The sequence below is a fragment of the Besnoitia besnoiti genome, chromosome III, assembly GCF_002563875.1.
Source record: "Besnoitia besnoiti strain Bb-Ger1 chromosome III, whole genome shotgun sequence".
NCBI classification, from domain to species: Eukaryota; Apicomplexa; class Conoidasida; order Eucoccidiorida; family Sarcocystidae; genus Besnoitia; species Besnoitia besnoiti.
Window position 1 is genome coordinate 4,954,055 of NC_042358.1, and position 18,924 is coordinate 4,972,978.

Genomic DNA, 18,924 nt, shown 5'->3' on the forward strand with positions numbered 1-18,924 from the left:
CAGACGTCGCGCCCAAATCTGACGCGAGGGCGGTCTACGCAGCACAACTAGAGGCCTTCGAACGACACGCTTGCCGTTCGTGTGGAGGGTTTAAAGGGGGCCCCGTGATGCTCTGTGTTCGCATTCGAGGCTGGGACGGATTCGTTGCAGAGTTTCGAATTTTAAAAAAGAAAAACTGGAAAATGTGTCGCCGGGTGTTGGGGGGCGGTCGGAGTGAATACCGTAGACCTGCCGCACCCCGCCGCACCAGAAAGGCGAAGGGTTCGCCCGCATTGTCGCGCGGAAAAAAAGGCGTAACATATTGAAAGATTGGCCGCTAGGCGCCTCCGAGCTAGAGTAAATGGTGTAGGTCGACGTGCTTCGGAGTTAAATCGCCCATCATCTGTTTCCTGCGGCAGATTCTGTACTGATTCGCAGCTCGGTTTCCTCATTTGACGTGAAAAACACAGAACTTGCTACTGCTGGTGCTAACGTGAGCACAGGTGCGCCACGACTGGGGAGCTACGCGTCTGTCGCCTTTTCAGAAAGAGCCTCATTGCATCGAAGCTGCTTCGCGCACATACGTGGCAGCGCCGAAAGTTGCCCAGCATGCAAGCGCACGGCGGCGTACGTACGCCAGCAAATCCCGCAGACCGACGTGCGCGTGACGCAAAGCCTCCAGCAGAAGTTGACTGTCTTCTCAACAAGGCAGAAATCCGACCCTCGCGCCTACCATTCGTCGGCAAACACGGACGGATACGCGCAGCAGCATACATAAATATCTACGAGGCCATAGATAAAAATATATATATATGCATATATCTTTGTAAGTAGGCGTCTGTTAGGTAATAGATATAAAAATATATACATATATATGTAGATATACATATATGTATATACATGTGTATATATAAGCAGATGCCTGTGCACATGCGGAGGCGAAAGTCGCTCCCGCGACGAAAGTGAGCGCGTGAGGGAGCCGCTCCGGCGAAGCCAGCGATGCTCGAAAAAAAAAGGGAAAACTGGCTGGGTCCTGACGAAACTTGGGGGTGCTTTAAAGCGGCTGCGAGCGTGTCTGCGAGTAGATTCGTCACAGCCGTCACTGGCAAACCTGCCGCTCGGGGCGACAAGCCTTAAAAAGTTTTCAAAAACCGGAGGCCTCGTCCGTCCACACGCATGAGATGTGCCATCCATGCGTGCGCACCGAAAGTGCATATACGCGGAGGTATACAACGGCAAATATACAGCCAAAAATGCGAGAGAAATCCTCTCTCGTAAGCTCCTCCAGCGACGAGAATCGCCTCAGGTGTACGTACACTGCAAACAGGACGCCGCAACCCACAAATCTGAGCCCAGCAGAAGCCCCAATATCGCAAGGAATGGCGCCTAGCTATCGCCAACGCGAATTCATCCTCCGAAACGCGTCTGTGCGAGGGCCGGCTGGGCCGCCGAGGGGCGACGAGGAGAGGGTCCGGCAGTGAAATACTCCGCATCGACGAAAAAAAGTTTGTAAACGGCTCGAGCGAAGCTTTCTTTCGAACGTGTGTGGCAGCGAGCTTTTGTTGGAAATCGTGGAAGCGATCCCCGCGAGACTCTTCCGCACAAAGTCTCGACAACTCCCACTCTTCAGGAATCCCCGAGAATCGCAAGAGCAGGCAGAAAGCCTTGAAGCTCTTCTTCTCAACTTGGTCCATCCTCTCCCCTTACCGCACTATCCTCGACTCCCTTCCAAGAACCCCCTTCTTCAACTCCTTTCTCCTACCGAAGAGAGTCCCGACAGCCCTTACGCCTCCTCCCCCCAACCCGCGTCTGTGTCCCTCTCTCTCCCCCTTTCAAAGCAAAACCCAACACGCATCGCGCCTAGCTCTCTCGCCACGTGTGCCTGTGGGACGAGATATTTTCAGGAATGCACTTTTGCGCATGACAAACCTGCCCCTGCCCGCGAGCGGCGCCCTGTCGAACGGCTGAGTTGATCCACCGCTACACCGACATGCCTGTGATTGCGAAACACCTGAGCCCTCCACCCCCCCTCAGCGCCCAACCATACACTGCATACGTACACAAGTGGCCGTTGGAGGCGGGCCTCGCGCCAGCGTGTAAGACGAAAATCTATTCCGGAATGCCTTTCCTCACAGATATGTGTTTGTATAACATGTGTAGAGTGTAGGTTTGGCTGGGGCTGTCTCTTCCTGCGTGTGTGCGAGCCTGTGGGTTAAGAAATTCGAACGCGGACGACGTCTGCTTGGTAGGCGCCGTACGCGTTCTCCTGCAAGCGCTGTCGGGGGGCGGGCGTTTTCGTTTTGGCCCGCATGAAGGCGCTAGCGAGTGTGTTCCCTCTGCCGCCGGGCTCGAACGCGCCGTCTCCAACCGCGGCAGACCGCACCGCAGAGCTCCTCCCCGTCGCTGTCCGCCTCGGCTCGCCCGTCCGGTTGCGCCGGAGCCCGCCCGCCGCCGCCCCCGCCGCGGGCGCAGCCTCATCATCCCCCTCCTCTCCAACGCCTCCGCCTCCGCCCTCTGCGCGGCGCCCGTTCTCGTTGTCGCGTCTGCCCGCGCTGCTCGGCGACGCCTTCGCCGCCGCGTCAGTCAGGTTGGAGCGCTTCGGCGTGAACCGAGCCGGCCGCGCCGGCGACCCCAAGGGCCTCGCCGCCCCCGAAAACTCCGCGGGCTCCGCCCTTCCCAGCCCCCGGCCCTCCGCCGTCTCCCCCCGCGCCCCGGGGGCGGCCACGCCGAGGGCGGGGTCGGAGTCGTCGCCAGGGTCGCGGGCCTTCTCCGCGAAGGATGCACTCTGCAGCAGCGTGCCCGCCGCAAGGTACGCCTTGTAGGACGTCTCCCCACTCCCTGCGCCGCCACCCAGCGAGGTCTGCGTCGTCGCCGAAGGCTCCAGCCGCGACGAGGCCGCAGACGCCCCGCGGAGACGCGCCGCCGCGCCATCTGCCGGCGACTGAAACATCGCGAGCTTCCCCGTCAGCGGCATCCGCTCGCCCAGCACGCTCGGCGCCGGCGGGCTGAAGCCAGCCGGGGGACGCCGGTAGACGGACTCTGCATCTGAGAGCAGGCAACACGGGCGCGGAGAGTCCCGACTGGCGAACGCGGAGTGACGAAAGTCGGCAGAGACGACAACCGCAGGCCCGAACGAGACAAAACACGGCCGCAGCTACGCTCCGAGGCGCCTCCATATATATATATATATATATATATATACAAATATATATATATGTATATATGTATGCGTATGTATATATATATATATATATATGAACATATACACATGTAGATGCATGAAGATCTAGATGTGTGTGTATGTGTATGTATATGTATGTATATATATATATATATATATATGAACATACATATTTATGTATACATGAACACAGACGTATGTATATATGTGTACGTGTATTTTTTGTCGGGACTCGCGGTGCTGAGCGAGTGCTCACCGAAGGTGGACTCCATCGACTCGGCGCCGACGTTGAAACTCTGCATCGACCCCTCGCGCAGGTATTGCTCTGAGTTGCACATGGCGATGCGTCTGAGAAGAGATATAATTCGGCGCACACGCACGCAAGTCCTGCTCCCGCCAGAGACGCAGTGCTCACATGCAGCGAGCGCCAAACGGCGAACGCACGACGCAGCGCCGCCGGCAATCGGCAGAATTCGCTCTCAACGATATATACGCAGGCCTCGACGCATACACGCATCTAAGTATATACACATATATGTGTCCTCCCCGCATAGATGCATCTAAATATAGGTATATATAGTGGGGAAAAAAATCTCCCACGGCCTACCGGCAGAGGCTGTTAGGGAGGGTACGTCCCGGGTTTCCGTCCGCCCAGTTCTCTGCAGAAAAAAGGAGAAAAACACGAAGACAATTTGAATCGGTTGCGGCGAGGAAGGGCGTGCCTATGGCTGTGTGCGTCCTCGTCCGGCGGGACGACGCACCAGCCCCCAGCACAGCGAAGCTTCGCAGCGGCGTCGCACCATCTACTACAGCAAATAACAGACTCTGATAGAGGGCGAGTTTTCTGCGAGGAAACGCGTCAAGAGATCCCCGCGCACCTTCGCGGAGCCAGGGATGGGTGAGGGCCTCGGTGGCGGTTGGGCGGCTGAGGAAGTTCTTCGTGAGCAGCAGTTTGCAGAGCTCGACGGCGAGAGGATTCGGCGCGTAGTCGTCGTCGTCGTCGTCGCCCGCCTGCCACCAGCCCTGGCGGGCCTTCGCCTGCGGCTCGGGCGCGTCTCTGCTCCCTGCACGCCCGCCGTCGCGCTCGCGAGCTTCACCGACCTTCGGCGAGGGAGGCGCGCTTCCCGCACCTCCTTCGCCTCCGCCCCCTGCTGCTTCGTTTGGCTGGAGCGACGCGGCCTCTGCGTCGCCGCATGCGCTCTCTGCGTTGCCGTCACTAAGGCCCTCAGCCTTTGCATCTTCCTCACGCTTGGACGGAGATCGGCCCTCGAGGGCCTCGTGGGCGAGCTGCGAGGGCGCGGTGGCGGAGACCGGCGCGTGCTCAAAACTGGGCACCGGCGGCCGCAGGAAGTGGCTGTCGCGGCGCTGCTCGCCTGTGCCGCCTGTGCCGCCTGTGCCGCCTGTGCCGCCTGCGCCGCCTGCGCCGCCCTCGCCGCCCTCGCCGCCTTCGCTGATGTCGGTCTTGCAGGAGCCGCGGAAGGTTCCCGAGGTCGCGCGAAGCAGCGTCTCGGAGGAAAACGAGTCGCAGCTGCTGAAGCGGTGGCAAGCGAGGAGTTCACGCGTCGAGGTGTACGTCCACCGAGGCTCGTCCTCGATGATGCTCTTGAAGAGGTGGAATGTGTCGCGGGCTACGAAGGGCAGCCGCCCAAAGAGAAACACGTAGAGAATCACCCCGACCGCCCAGACGTCCACCTTCCGCCCGTAGTTGCCAATCAACATCTCAGGCGCCAAGTAGGAACTCGACCCGCACGCCTCCTTCAAGAGCTCCCCGCGAGAAATCCGGCATGCCAAACTGAAAAAAAACGAAAAAGAGCACAACAGGCGTTCACAGCCGTTCTCCAGGTCTAAACACGCGCCCAGCAGACAAACAGAGACAGCTGCGCGCCCTCAGAAGAAAAAAATTGGCAGGCCCCCGAAGAGAGTTGAGGAGGCGGCACGAGGCGCGTGGAGAGCAACGCACCGCATGCCGAGCGAGGAGACGCGAACGCGAAGAGAAAACTCGCCATCGCGAGAGAAGCAGGCAACACGAAGAGGCAAGGCGGTAGTAAGCGAGAGGCCACAACGCAGAGGAACGAGAAAAAAAGCGAGAGTCGCGTTCGCTGGCACGCTGCATTCAGCGCTACACAGAATCCCTCCAGATGCGAGTGATCTGTGGAGCTTTGAAGCTTTCTGTCAAGACCGCGGACGCCGTCGCACCTCTGACTGAGAGTCTCCATCCATACAGCGGAAACACTCAAGTTTAGCAGGAGGGAGGCGGCACGCGCACTCCGAGCGGAATGCAGTTTCAGTTGACTGCGGCAAGCACGGATCACGTATAGACTTGAAATTGCCCCATATTCGCGTCTGCGGCGAGGCGCGCAGATGTCCTACCCAAAGCCTCCGAGCTTGACTGTTTTGCGGCTCTCCTCGCGCAGCAGCACGCTCGTCGGATTGACGTTCCTGCGGAAAAGACACAGAGAGTCCACACGTCGCGTTTTTTCATTCTCCCGATCCACTCACTGACAGCTCGTTCCGCGGTGCTGCCTTGCCTCGCTCCCCTCGGTATGTCACCCGACATCTCGTCCCCGTCCCTCCCGCCACCCACTGGACTGCTTAGGAGAGCTGAAAGCGTTGAATCTCAGTGCTACGGGATCCTGTCTGCTTGGAAGGTATAGTCATTACGCCTGCTGACTTGGTGTACGCCCAGAACCCATCCGCGGTGAGATGTGCGACAGCAGCTCGTCTCCCGCGTAAGATGTACGTCGCCTGTGGAACTGCGATGAGTAGCGCTCCCCAAAAGAATTGAGGAGATCGTGTTTTACACCCCGCCGCAGAACTCCTCACCGATGCACGATGGAGCGGACGTGGAGCGCCTCGACAGCCAGCAGCAGCTGACGAATCCACTGGCGGACAACGGCCTCAGTCACTTCCTCTGTCGGATCTAGCGCCATCAGCTCGCCCCCTCTGCAGCGAAAAGAAGACCGACGCGCAAGGAACAAAGAAGGCGCATGCACAGCCAACACGGCGCCGCAAACACAGCTTTCGGCAACCTCCAACGCCGCTGCTGTCCGAGACGCACTCGAACGCAAACTCCTGGCGCCACGCAACGCCGCCCGGCGGCCGCGCGTTCGTTTCGCTCTTCTCTCTCCGGCGCGAAGAAAAACGGGTAGCGAGGGTGAGGCAGAGGTGGAGACGCACACTCATAAAAACAAATGGTACGCATATATACACACATGTGTGTAAATATATACCCTAAACCGCCGTTTATATGCATATATATATTTATGTGGAAGCTCAGGCAAGGCGAAGGCGAAGAGCCACTCTTCATTTCGCGTGAAGGCAGTCTCTCACGCCCCGCCTACTTGTGCACAGTTCCAAGTGAGGAAAAGAATACGGAGAGTGTGTGTAGAGGGAGAGATCGCGCCTGCGAAGCGAGCGAAGAAGAAGAGGCCTTGCGGCCGCGTCGCCGCTGCGTGTTTTTGGCTTACTCGCATAGCTCGAAGACTTCGCAGAAGAAAGCTTTTTCGCAGTAGGCGCCGAAGAAGCGGAGGATGTGCGCGATGCCGCGCACGCTTTGCTCTGCGTCGACTCCGTCGGGCGGCCTGAAGGATCGCGAGGCAGTCTGCGACCGCGCGAAGCGAGGCACCCGCCCCGCAAAGTTCAACTCACTCAGCAACTCCACTTCAAAGCGGCAGTCCGCCTCGGAGTAGGGCTGGCTGCGGATCTTCACGGCGCGCTCCTCCCCGGTTCGCCGCTCTGTGCACATGCGCGTCTGCGTGAACGTCTGCAGAGTGCACGCAGCCAGAAACGCGCACAGAAGGACTCACACAGAGCGAACGCAGACGCCCAACAGAGGGACAGAATAAGAGGACAGCGGACGCCAGGGGTTTCCAGGCGTCCAGGCAGACAAATAGCGGGCGAAGACGAACCGCCGAAGCAGCGAGACGCGGCGCAACGATGCAGCGCAGCGCGGCAGACACGACGCAGAGAACGAGACGCGTGACAGGAGAGGAGGCTGGAGAAGAGCGACTACGACAAAGGGGCGTTGAGGCGGGTTTGAAACTGAGCGAAGAGAGGAAACTGGTGCAGATGAAAAGGCGACAGAAAATGAGACGTGAGTGCGAGACGAAGGAGGCGTTCGCTTACTCAAGAGAAGCAAGTAGCTCTTCCGCCCCTCGGCTGCCCAAGGCGCAGATGCAGCGGCGAGGCTCGAGCGCGAGAGAGTTAGGTGTGTACCGTCAGTTAGTGGCAAAGATATATATGCGTATAGGTGTGAGCGAGGAAACGCGGAACCTGAGGTTCTGTGTGCGCAAAAAAGCATGAAAAGGCAGATTTTTGCAGAGCGCGAACTGTTTCCTGTCTTACTCCGGTGGCCAGCTTTCGACCCAGGACGTAGTCGTCGCTGAAGCACCGATGTCCGCTGGCGGCACACCCCATCGTGCATGTTAGTGATGCGCGCGTAGGTGAGAAGACGGAAAAACTCGCGGGAAAAGCGAGGCGACGGAAGGGGCGACGCTCGCCAGGCGTGCAGAGAGGAGAGACGAAGGAGGAAGAGAGCCCTAGAGAGATTGAGGCGCAGCAGCGGGAAGTTGCTCACATCGAGAATAGGAAGAGGAGGATGAATTTTTCATGCAGCCGAACGCGAGTATCCTGCTGTACAGACGCTGCGCGCGCAGCTGCATCTCTCATGCTCGTGGAGATGCGAAGAGAGAAGCTGCCTGTATCAGCTTGTCAAACGCGCAGCAAGGCGCTCGGCGCGGAGAGTTCAGAGAGCGCACCAAAAAAAGCCGAAAGAGCGGAGAAATCAACTTGCTGAGCTCGAAGAAACGTGAACAGGAGGACGAACCGCGCGCCTCTCCCTTCGACGCTCGACAGCACCATCACCTGACACCAAGTGAAGGCCGGCGCACAGCTCTCGCTCACGAAACGTATGGACAAGACGACAACAAAGAAAAACAAAGAAGCCAGACAGGAGGAAAAGGCGCTGCAAGGCGAGGGATGGTGCAAAAGGCCGCACACGACAACGAAGAGGCTGTGCTCAAGGAAACGCGGAGGACGACGCGGGTCACGCCGAGGCTCAGCCGCCAGCGCGAGCACGCTGCCTGAACGAGACGATTTCCCTGCGACCCCTCCGTGCTGTCGAGCTTCCCTGAGGCTGCTGTAGACTTTAGATGCGCCGTTTCCGCAAGGGGAGCGCCGCGCCGAAACTCATCTCGTTTACAGAAAACGGAGGAACGGAAACCACGCAGCAAGGCGGCCTCCAGCGACTGCGGGCAGATTCAAAGCGCAAGCCATTCGGGTAGGGGAAGAAACGGAAAAAGGACGGTAGACAGCAGACAGCGAGAGTGCGTCGAGGCGACGTTCTGAAAGCCTGAAGAGGCCCCTCAATTACGCACGAGGGAGCCAGGGAGTCGCAGCAGTTCCAGACCAAGAGCGAAAGACTCTGAACGGAAGCCAGAGGTGGTAACGAAGGGTGCGGCGGAGAGTGCACCGGTGGACGCGAGCGGCGGATTTGAATAAAAGAATTTTGCGAGGATCTCGAAAGAAGGCACCGCCTGACAAATCAAAGGCACGCAGGACACGGAGCTCCCACAAGCTGTCTTCTGCACCAGAGGCGTTTCCGGAAAGCGTGAGACGCAGAGCGAAGGGAGGTGTACGTACAGCAGGACAGATGCGCGTCGTCCGCAGCAGACAAAAACACTCAAGCAGCAAGGCTTTCGCGAGGCGTCAAGCGCCGGCGGCCGACAAGGTCGACGGCTAAGAGGCGACCAGCTGATTCTTCGAAACCAATCAGGAGCTAGAGAGGCGAGATGCGGAGGCGTACGCACCATGCTGTGCCCCCAACTCCAGAGCGGTGCTGAGTGTATGAACCGAAAGGCGTCCGCTGATGGCCGCGACGCTGACGCGTTGACCTGAGCGGGAAGCCGAGAGCGAGGAGCGAGCCATCTACATTGTTTTGCGAAGTGCAGAATGTCAGAAGAGAAAGAACAAGCGAGAGTTTATGGCGTGAAGAGAAGAATACGAAAAGCGTAGGACGACGACCCAGCCACAGTGTCTGCCAGGCGAGCACATGCACGAGACCGTATGGCAGGACTAGAGGGAACGGAGGACAGAAAAAGAAACCTGAAAAAAAACAAACAGGCGGCGGAGTGGAATTCTGACTCGAAAAAATGGAATGCGAAACGCCGTTCTCGACTGAACTGCTGCAGGACTACGCTGAGCTGCATACCGTTGAGAAGTTTAGTAAGCGCACGCTGCGGCTGGCTATTTCTTTGCGTGGTATAAACCGGGGAGGAACGGAAAAACCCTGAGAACTCGGCGCGACTGAGGAGGTCAAAAACCTAAAGAAAACTGTGACGACTATGTTCCCCTGTCAAGAGCATGCTCCCTAAATGCATCGAGGGGCGCGCTTCACCCTCATGCACTGAGGACGGCAAAGAAAACACGAAACAGCCTGCTTTCCTGTTTCGCCATCCGCCTTAATTGGAAAAATGGAACCGACGAGCGGACTCATTTAAATTAAGCTCCCTGTCCAGAGCACAGGACGAATATCCGAGAAGCAACTTGATCTGTATGAGATTCAGGCTCGCGTTCGCGTATGCTGCTTTGGCAAGCGCATGACACGCGAGGACGGACAGCCGAGCGCGTCTCGCCCGTGCGCGACGCTTTCTTGAGAAGCCCTTTGTGCCTCAACAACTTACTTAAGTCTACGTGTCTTGCTGCTCCGCAATTTATTTCCAGCTCGTAACTCTAGATCCGGCCTCTCCATGGCGCAGCCATGCATAAGTTCTACACTTTCTGACGCGAATGTTCTTACGCGTGCTGCAGCCCTGTCGAGCCTACTGAGCAGCTGAGAGTGAGTGCCCTGGAGGGCGCGCCCCTCGGATCAGATCCGCTCGCACGAAACGCTTTACCTACAGGCACTGTCAGGTTCCAGCTCATCTATATTTCTCTTTGGCAAAGATGTCTTAGCGGGTTTTTGTCGCCCAGGTCTTTCCGCCACCCCGCTTGTCCGCTCACTCACAATAGTAGACAGAATGCTGCAGAATACAGTCAGTTACTGCAACTACTACTAGTACAGATGCCGCGAAAGACCAAGAAGGAGCCTTCTGCCGCTGTCGCGCAAGATTCTACAGAGAATAGCAAACTCAAGGGTAACGCAGCTGGCATGCCAGCATCGTAAGTTAACGTAGAACTGGCAGGACGACACACGCGAGTATAGCCCATCTAGCACATTCGGTACGTAGGGAAAGCTGAAACTGTGACTGAAGTTGAGTAAACAGACTTGGATCTGCGAGCTCGTGAATTCAGAGTCCGCAGGACGGGCAACCGCTAGTGTATGTCTGTCTTCCCGCATCTGCGCGGGCGGAACCCCTCTTGCGGTTGTGTGTATTGCTTTCCACTCAGTCGCGTGTCAGCTGGTTCAGGCAATTCCTCTGAAGCTCGCGCTCTATCTCAGGAGGCGCACCGGAGAAACCCAGCTGTGAAGCGAGAGTGATGCTTCGGTGCCGTTGGTGCGGCGAAACAGTCGCATCTGCCACTAAGGGTAGGCCGGTTCTGGTGTGCTGCCGTCCTGTTCTGCGAGCGAAAATGCGAAAAATTGCGAGTTTCTGCGTCAGTTTGCTTCTGTTTGGCGCCGAACTCTGCGGAGGGACGCAGCGTCCACGACAAGACGCCAGCATACACACCTGCGCTCAGAGGCGTCCTGCGAAAACCGTGTTGAAACAGATCTGGAGATTGTGCGGTAGTGGCATTTTCCGAAGACGCGAGAGAGTTTGCGCGGAGAAACAAGTCGCAAAGACGGGTGTGTAGGACACGCTCTCTCGCAAGCTCGTCGAGCAGGCAGCGCGGAGGTTTATGAGGGGGTGGTGAACCCCGCCTTGACGCCAGCTGACGACGTTGAGACATGCGAGAGGGTCGCTCCGCTTAAAAACGCGTTTGCGTTCCACAGCAGCAGCAGGCGCGCGCGTATACGGAACTCTTCGTCGACAGGAGGTAGAGCGCACAGAGGGTGTTGCGCGGCCGGGGGAGCAGCCGCGAAGACTGGGTTGTTTCCTTTCCACAGTTCGTTTCGCTCCTGAGTCTTGCCTCTCCTCTTCCGTCGCACATTTTCTCTCTCGGATAGTTCGCGTCTTTGTCTGCGGTCCTCGTCTAGGGTAGTTTAGAAGTGTTTCTCTCTTGTTGAGCGCACAACACACACAAAGACAGGGATTCTCTGTCCTCCTACGAACTCGTTTCTGTCCCCGCGCGCCGCAGCCACGCGTTGCCGCAACGCTCGGTGTGGTGGTGTTCACCTACAACCCCAGGTGCTCCTGCCGGTAGCTGCTTCCCCCGTGTTTGGATTCGACTGCTTCTCCCTCGAGGGACCGCCATTTTTTCGAGTTTTTTTCTTCCACCACGCGTCCAGGTTCTTTTGTTCAACTTTCGAAAATGAGAGAAATCGTCCACGTCCAGGGTGGCCAGTGCGGCAACCAAATCGGTGCCAAATTCTGGGAAGTCATCTCGGATGAGCACGGCATTGATCCGGTGAGTGTGAGGGAGGTGGGCTTCGAGTGAAGGAAACCAGACGGTGTCTTCTCAGTTTCCATTCGTTTTGCCGCTTCGTGCGACTCGTTTGATACGCCTCTGACGACAAAAGTCCCGCCAGAAAGACATGTTTCCTCGATCAGTAAAGCCCTCCACCAACCTTACGTTGACGCCCGCAGTGACGCCAAAGACACGCCGTGGACAAAGAGGCTCCACTGCCCGGCTGCGTTCTTCTTCACGGCACTCTCTCGTGGACTTATCTTTTTGTGTTCGCACCTTTTACCTCCCTTTGTCTTGTCTGCTTTCCTTGAATCTCGTGCTTTCCTGTCGCAAGTCTGCAGACGCGTATGCACTCTCTTCAGGGCGCCGTCCTGTGGTCCTCTCCCGCCGCTTCTCATCGGCAGCGCTGCTGCCGAGACCGGCGTGTGCGTTTGGTGTCTTCTCGGAGTCATTTTGCGTCCGGTTTGTGTGCTTTTTCCTCTTCAGACCGGTACCTACTGTGGAGACAGCGACCTCCAGTTGGAGCGCATCAACGTCTTCTACAATGAAGCTACCGGCGGACGCTTCGTGCCTCGCGCCGTCCTGATGGACTTGGAGCCAGGCACGATGGACAGCGTGCGCGCAGGCCCCTTTGGCCAGCTCTTCCGCCCCGACAACTTTGTCTTTGGCCAGACTGGCGCTGGCAACAACTGGGCGAAGGGGCACTACACTGAGGGCGCGGAGCTGATTGACTCCGTCCTCGACGTCGTTCGCAAGGAGGCGGAGGGCTGTGACTGTCTGCAGGGATTCCAAATTACCCACAGTCTCGGTGGCGGTACCGGAAGTGGCATGGGTACGCTCTTGATCAGCAAGGTGCGCGAGGAGTACCCCGACAGAATCATGGAGACTTTCTCCGTCTTCCCCTCCCCCAAGGTCTCCGACACCGTCGTCGAGCCCTACAACGCCACCCTCTCGGTGCACCAGCTCGTGGAGAACGCGGACGAGGTCCAGGTCATCGACAACGAGGCACTGTACGATATTTGCTTCCGCACCCTGAAGCTCACCACGCCAACGTACGGAGACCTGAACCACCTTGTCAGTGCCGCGATGTCGGGCGTCACCTGCTGCCTGCGCTTCCCGGGTCAGCTCAACAGCGACCTGCGCAAGTTGGCCGTGAACCTCATTCCCTTCCCTCGCCTGCACTTCTTCCTCATTGGCTTCGCGCCTCTCACCAGTCGCGGCAGCCAGCAGTACCGCGCCCTCAGCGTCCCGGAGCTCACGCAGCAGATGTTCGACGCGAAGAACATGATGTGTGCCTCCGACCCCCGCCACGGTCGCTACCTCACCGCCTCCGCAATGTTCCGCGGCCGCATGTCCACCAAGGAAGTTGACGAGCAGATGCTCAACGTCCAGAACAAGAACTCATCCTACTTCGTCGAGTGGATCCCCAACAACATGAAGTCCAGCGTCTGCGATATCCCCCCCAAGGGACTCAAGATGTCTGTCACCTTCGTCGGAAACTCAACCGCCATCCAGGAGATGTTCAAGCGCGTCTCCGACCAGTTCACTGCCATGTTCAGGCGCAAGGCTTTCTTGCACTGGTAAGTCAAAGTTTTGTCTCCGTTTTGACGGCCACGTTGTTTTCGATGGTGCGTTGCAACTTCTCTGGTTCGTCTTTCATCGGCTGTCTCCCGTTCGGTGCGTGCGCGTCTTCTTCAGGTACACTGGCGAGGGTATGGACGAAATGGAGTTCACTGAGGCCGAGTCCAACATGAACGACTTGGTGTCCGAATACCAGCAGTACCAGGTATGCGATCTCAGTAACTGGCCAGCTGTGTGTAGTGTGTATGTAGCTGCTTCTCTGTTGTTTCACGAGCAAAGGAGTCATTGTTTTTGTTGGAGTTTCTGTGTGTGTGATGTTCAGGACGCCACTGCGGAGGAGGAAGGCGAGTTCGAGGAAGAAGAGGGCGAAATGGGCGCTGAGGAAGGTGCGTAGGTACACGTCTCGGCGCGTCCCTAGTGTCCTGTGGTGTCAACCGGTGTTCTCTGGGGATCGGGCAAGTTATGTCAGTCCTGAAGCTCGAAACGCATTGTTTAAAAACGAAAAAAAAATATTTCTTTTCGTCTTGCGGGATCTCTTTTTGCCAGTGCTTGTGTCCCTCAAAACTGCCAAAGTTTTGACTATTTCTTTTTGAATATACTGAAAGTTCGGATTTGGAGACGCGACGCGACCCCTCTTCCGAGCTTCGAAAGCGCAAATCGCGCTTATTTATAAACTGTAAGATATCGCTGTATCTTTATATGGAAATCAGAATGAGTAAGGTGCGCGTGTGTCGTGTCATAGCGCATACCCGCACCGTGCAAAGAGCGTTTCCCGCTTCAACCTCAGCCGGCCATCTCGACTAGGGTTTCTAGTGCTGATAGTCCGTTTCGCAGCGGTTTGCACCGCGTCTGCCCAGTCGTAAAGTTGCTACAGCTGGACAGTGGACCACCCGTAGCCGGCATCCGTTGAGCAGTGTAGTCCAGAGCACCAGTGAAAGAGCGCGCATTTCCGCGGATCTGTCTGGAATGCAACTTCACGGCCAGGGGGGCCGATTGGAGAATGTGCTGCTCAGTGCGCGCTCTAGAAGCGACGCTTCATGTCCGCCGTTGGCCCTGGGCGCATCTGCAAGCAAGAGTGCGCTCAGTTGAATGTTGCGATGCACAGAGGCAGTCTTCACGAAACAGTCCTTGCAAGCGCAAAATGAACCTGGAGCTGTGCGACGTCAGCTACGTTATTCGGCGTCTGTATCGACTGGGGCCGGCTGCGCTGAAGGAAGCTGTTCGCACTCCAGTTGATGTATATTAGTGTTCATCGATTTGAACGCGGCCTCAATCTGGAGCTACATGAAATGTTAACGCGTAGCTGTGGAAAATACACCGTAGCGTGGAGAAGCGAATCGTCTAAAGTGCCCTCTCCACTCTGCAAGCCCGAGGAAACATGAATGGTACCAAGCACTGGCTGCTGCAGTCCGGTATATCCAGCCGCAGAGCGTCATCCGTAGCGGGAGAGCTCACTGGGCCCCCGAGAAGAAACGAATGTGCCCCCATGGTAGAGTATCTGCTCAAGAGGAATCTTTAAAAGCTGTGGCTCAGGTTTCCTGCGCGGCGCAGAGTCCACTTTTCACTCGGTAGCGCTATGCGCAGTACGAGATAACTGCACTCGTCACGCTGTGTGAAGGCTACCACTATGCACAGCAAGACTTGACTGAGCGCAGACTGCTGCATGTGAGACTGTCGTCTGAGACACACAGATATCGGGAAACGAAAAACAGTAGTCTACCTTCTCCGGAGCGAGCCCTTTAACGAGATCTGACACACGTTGTGGCTGTGACATGTCAAGCTATTCTACAGGTGTCGGAGGCTGACCGAACGGCCACGAGTGTTGCTGAGAGTATTATATCTAAAAATAACCCAAGAGTTCGTTAGTTGAGTTGCGGTGCCTCACTAGTTGAGGTGCACTGTCAGCTGGGAGGCGGTACACAGTCTGTCTCACTCGTAGCATTCGAGCAACGGCGTTTCTGAACAAGACAACCAACGCGGTCTGTCGCGACCCTGCAGCTCTCGTCGTTACATCGCTAGACGAATCAAGATTACGCCTGCATCAGCGTGACGGTTGATACCGTTGGTTTTGTCGTGTACTAATAATGCATTTGCAGCCTCACGTTTCAGCAGATACCATTCTTGCCTAATCGTCCCCTCTGCGCCCTCGCAGGGAACATGTAAGGTTTCACTATTATACGCAACGCACTGTTGAGACGCGGTCCACACGACCGCGTTTAGACACCGATTACCCTCCACTGTAATTCGCGTGTGGAGAATGCGGAGTAAAAGAGAATCCGATACCACGGATCTGCGGAACCGGTCAACCCCCAAGGCATCTGGTCACCAGGTGCTCACCACCTGAACACGCAAGATGCTGGTTTGCCTGATGGACCCTCTGGCACCTTATCTGAATGCACGTGCCTTCTCTTTGGCTCTTAGACCCTTTAGAACACACGGTGAGATGTCCTTCGCAGGGCCATCCACATAGTGTACCTTGCGCGAAGTGTCCCCCACAATCCGGCAGTATTGTTACGGCTACACTGAATGCACGCGTATCCGTTTGCATAGCCATCTTGTACCTCGTGTAAAGACTTCGCTACTCGGTCTGAAAGAAAGCTGGATTTGTCAGCTTGCTGAGTGAATAAGGGCAAATGTTTCCTACGACTCTGCGTGGAACAGGGAGCAGCTGACGGACTTTCAGACTGTCACACTCCGCAGTGCTTTTCGGGCACTAGCGCCATCAAGATTCCTCATGACACGATCGCGAGAATATGGCAAGAGTATTCAGTGTACGTCTTCAGCAGCTGGCTGGCGGGTTCACACTCGTGAAACAGAAGTGTCGTGCCGAAGTTTGAAGTGCGCGAGTGAACGACGTTACCTGCCTTCTGTATCATTAAGTCGTGGAAACAATGACACACGGGGCGGTCTTTCCGGAGAGGAGATTAGTAGCGGCCTCTAGATCCTACGGGAATACCCTTCCATGAATCGCGACCCGATACAACAACCCTCACGTCAACCACCAGTCACGGTATTAGCAGCACACCTTTTCCTCTTGCTTTCGCTTACGGCGTCGCGTGCGATGTATAGCTGTATGTAATCTGCCCCTATCTTGGTGGCAGTGATGCGCCAAGAGGAAGGACTGATCTTACAAAACAACTGCGCCAGTTTGCCGCGGACTCGAAACAGCACAAATTCGTTGAGTTATTGTGTAGTCTCATAACAAACGTTAAACCAAAAGCTCAAAGCCACGAAAGACTACAAGGGAATGACAATGTGAGAGCCTTCTTTGATATTGAAAGCTCGGAGCCACAGGTCGTCAGTGGGAATTCCATATCGTCGCCTTAGCCGTGATTCGCGGGCTGGGTTAATCGATTTACCCTGGCACGCAAGAGCAAGAAAATAGGGAAGCTGAGTTGCTGTCTTAAAACCAGCAGCTTCACGGGTGCATCCCAGATATAAGCAGAGGCCAGATGCAGCGACTCTTACGTTGAGCTTGAACTTCAGGTTCTCCACTGTATAGTTCCTCTGTTGGACCTGTGGGTTTTCCGACTTCTGAAGGCGGTTCACTAGCAGTTTTTTCAAATCTTTGAGAAGAAGGTGGTCCTGCACTTTGACTTCAAACTGTTCTTTCGTGCTCAAACCCCCTAGAGCGTAGAAAAAAAAAGACAACAGAGCAGACCATAGGTATGCAGTCAGCAGCTTCGAGGAGCTGTGCCTCTGCGACCAGCAAGATCCGCTTGAGCTTACACTTCTTCACTTTGCACAGCAGAGTCATTTCCGGGTGCATTGGGTAGACCTCAACGTCGAGAGCTGGCCGAGGACCGATACATTCTTGTATTTCTAGTCCCTGGCGGGGTATAAGGGAGGTGCAAAGACGTGCTTATTGAGCTGACGCACCCAGAACATCAATACCACTGTTTCAACAGAAGTAAAGTATTTCCGACCACTTGGAATACGTGATTCTCCTCCTAGAACGTACCTCCAATGGTTTCCCCGGCTGTACTTGTCGAGCATACAGCAAGATGTTATCAGTTGTTAAACCAGTAAAGGATGACGGACCAAGGCACTTGATCAAATCCCGTTTGAGGTTGTCAACCTGATACGCGCAGACGTTTCGCCACATTCGGAAGCAACTTACTAGGTTCGTCAGGGCCGTTTGACAGATGCAGACCTAAGGATAAAACGGAGTCTGAATCCACGTACAGTTAGGAGTGAAGCGTCGACATTGAAAATGTATTTTTCGTCGTCATTGTCCTTGTGTAACCGGATATTAATACGCTTCATAATAATCTCATGAGTGCGCAGTTTTTTGATGACGTCTGCGGCAACAAACCCCGTATAGGGCATATGTAGTTCAGTGATATATATGCATAAGACGGTGTACGCTTTTGTGGTGTCTGAGCGCAGACAGATGTCACGCCTACCCTGGTAAACCATGTCATCGAAATCTACAGGTCCTTTACCGGCAAACATCGTGACCTCGACGACTTTTCTTTTGTCTCCTGGAGGCACAATGACATTCAAAGAAGTGCTGCCCCTCGTGACCCTGTGTTCCGTTCGCACCATTCGCAACTTGTTACCAACAAAATGTACGTGCGTCCTAGGCAGGCTCTTACTGTCGTCGGGAGGAAGACGACCCGCGGCTTTGGCTGCTAGGCGGAGCTGGTCTGCCGGCATCGAATCTTCAATTAGTTCATCTCCAAGATAGTAGTGCTGCTCTGCCGCGGGGACTCCTGTCGAGTCTTCGATCTGCGAACATGCCGGCATTATTGACGTCCGCTCGGTCCTCGCGCAACCAAACATTTCTTTTTCGCGTACATGACATATATACATCAAGCGCATCCTGGCGCTCATTCATAAACGTGCCGAGCTACATACTGCACTAACGCGGCGTTAGTCTCTGGCTACTTTGGCCGCAGATTTGACGTGTTTGCAACAAGGCTGACCCTTTGCGGTCCCTGGGGCATGTGCGGCGAGTCCAGCCTCTCACTCTTACCAGATTCTTTATCGTTCTGACTGTTTCCCATGATTCGACAATCGCCGTGTGTTCCTTATCGTCTCGAAGGTCGATGACTCGTACGTCGATCTTCATCTTGGGCAACCTACAGCTTCCCGTTAAAGATACTCCCGCCTCGACACCATCAGTATCCGCAGGAGACCTGCGACGCTGCTGGTGCTGCTGAGTTCAATTGAGTCCCGAGTGCCCGGCTAGCGCGACACCGCGGATGTCTTGACAAATCTACGAACTCTACTAGGTTGCTTTTCTCTTTGATGGCGGCAATACTGAAGCGGGCACGTGGGGTCTCAAGAACCAGACGAGCAGGAAATCATAAGAGCGTCGGGCGCCGTGGCATATAAGGCGGAGCCCGGGACAGCCGCCACCAAGAGAGTTAGCTACCGACGGCATTCAACATGCGACAAAAGTTACACTGCGCGTTTTCAGGAGCCAGAACATAGGACGTTTCTCCGACATGAAAGACGCAACGGAGGGGACTTGCGGAAAAGCCTTGTGAGTGGGAGGTCTGCAGTGTGGTGAAAATGTGCTTTGAGTGAGAAGCGCTGCTAGAGATTTGCAAGACGAGCGGGTGACCCGTGTGGCATCGCATGCGCGGTAGCCCACCAGCACGCCTACAAGAAACCGCGCCAGATGTGTGCTAGCCGTGGTCTGGCGAAGATATTGAAATTACGCAACTAGG

At 56.0% G+C, this 18,924-nt stretch overlaps 4 protein-coding genes across 4 annotated transcripts; 2 read left to right on the top strand and 2 right to left on the bottom strand.

The window, feature by feature from the left end:
• Window positions 1-2,191: 2,191 nt before the first annotated feature.
• Window positions 2,192-7,576, bottom strand: BESB_049800 (uncharacterized protein; the record flags this gene model as incomplete). The annotated part of the gene is made up of 8 exons (XM_029363431.1): window positions 2,192-3,024; window positions 3,417-3,508; window positions 3,768-3,819; window positions 4,039-4,952; window positions 5,531-5,599; window positions 5,984-6,103; window positions 6,628-6,923; window positions 7,505-7,576. The coding sequence occupies 8 exons, from the start codon at window positions 7,574-7,576 to the stop codon at window positions 2,192-2,194; spliced, it is 2,448 nt and encodes an 815-aa protein (XP_029220797.1).
• Window positions 7,577-7,768: 192 nt separating this feature from the next.
• On the top strand, window positions 7,769-8,245 carry BESB_049810 (uncharacterized protein; the record flags this gene model as incomplete). Its single annotated transcript, XM_029363432.1, has 1 exon — window positions 7,769-8,245. The coding sequence occupies one exon, from the start codon at window positions 7,769-7,771 to the stop codon at window positions 8,243-8,245; it is 477 nt and encodes a 158-aa protein (XP_029220798.1).
• Window positions 8,246-11,569: 3,324 nt separating this feature from the next.
• On the top strand, window positions 11,570-13,640 carry BESB_049820 (beta-tubulin; the record flags this gene model as incomplete). The annotated part of the gene is made up of 4 exons (XM_029363433.1): window positions 11,570-11,665; window positions 12,152-13,245; window positions 13,364-13,451; window positions 13,569-13,640. The coding sequence occupies 4 exons, from the start codon at window positions 11,570-11,572 to the stop codon at window positions 13,638-13,640; spliced, it is 1,350 nt and encodes a 449-aa protein (XP_029220799.1).
• Window positions 13,641-16,483: 2,843 nt separating this feature from the next.
• On the bottom strand, window positions 16,484-18,320 carry BESB_049830 (uncharacterized protein; the record flags this gene model as incomplete). The annotated part of the gene is made up of 8 exons (XM_029363434.1): window positions 16,484-16,606; window positions 16,715-16,872; window positions 16,976-17,075; window positions 17,208-17,324; window positions 17,432-17,547; window positions 17,653-17,730; window positions 17,845-17,977; window positions 18,225-18,320. The coding sequence occupies 8 exons, from the start codon at window positions 18,318-18,320 to the stop codon at window positions 16,484-16,486; spliced, it is 921 nt and encodes a 306-aa protein (XP_029220800.1).
• Window positions 18,321-18,924: the final 604 nt, after the last annotated feature.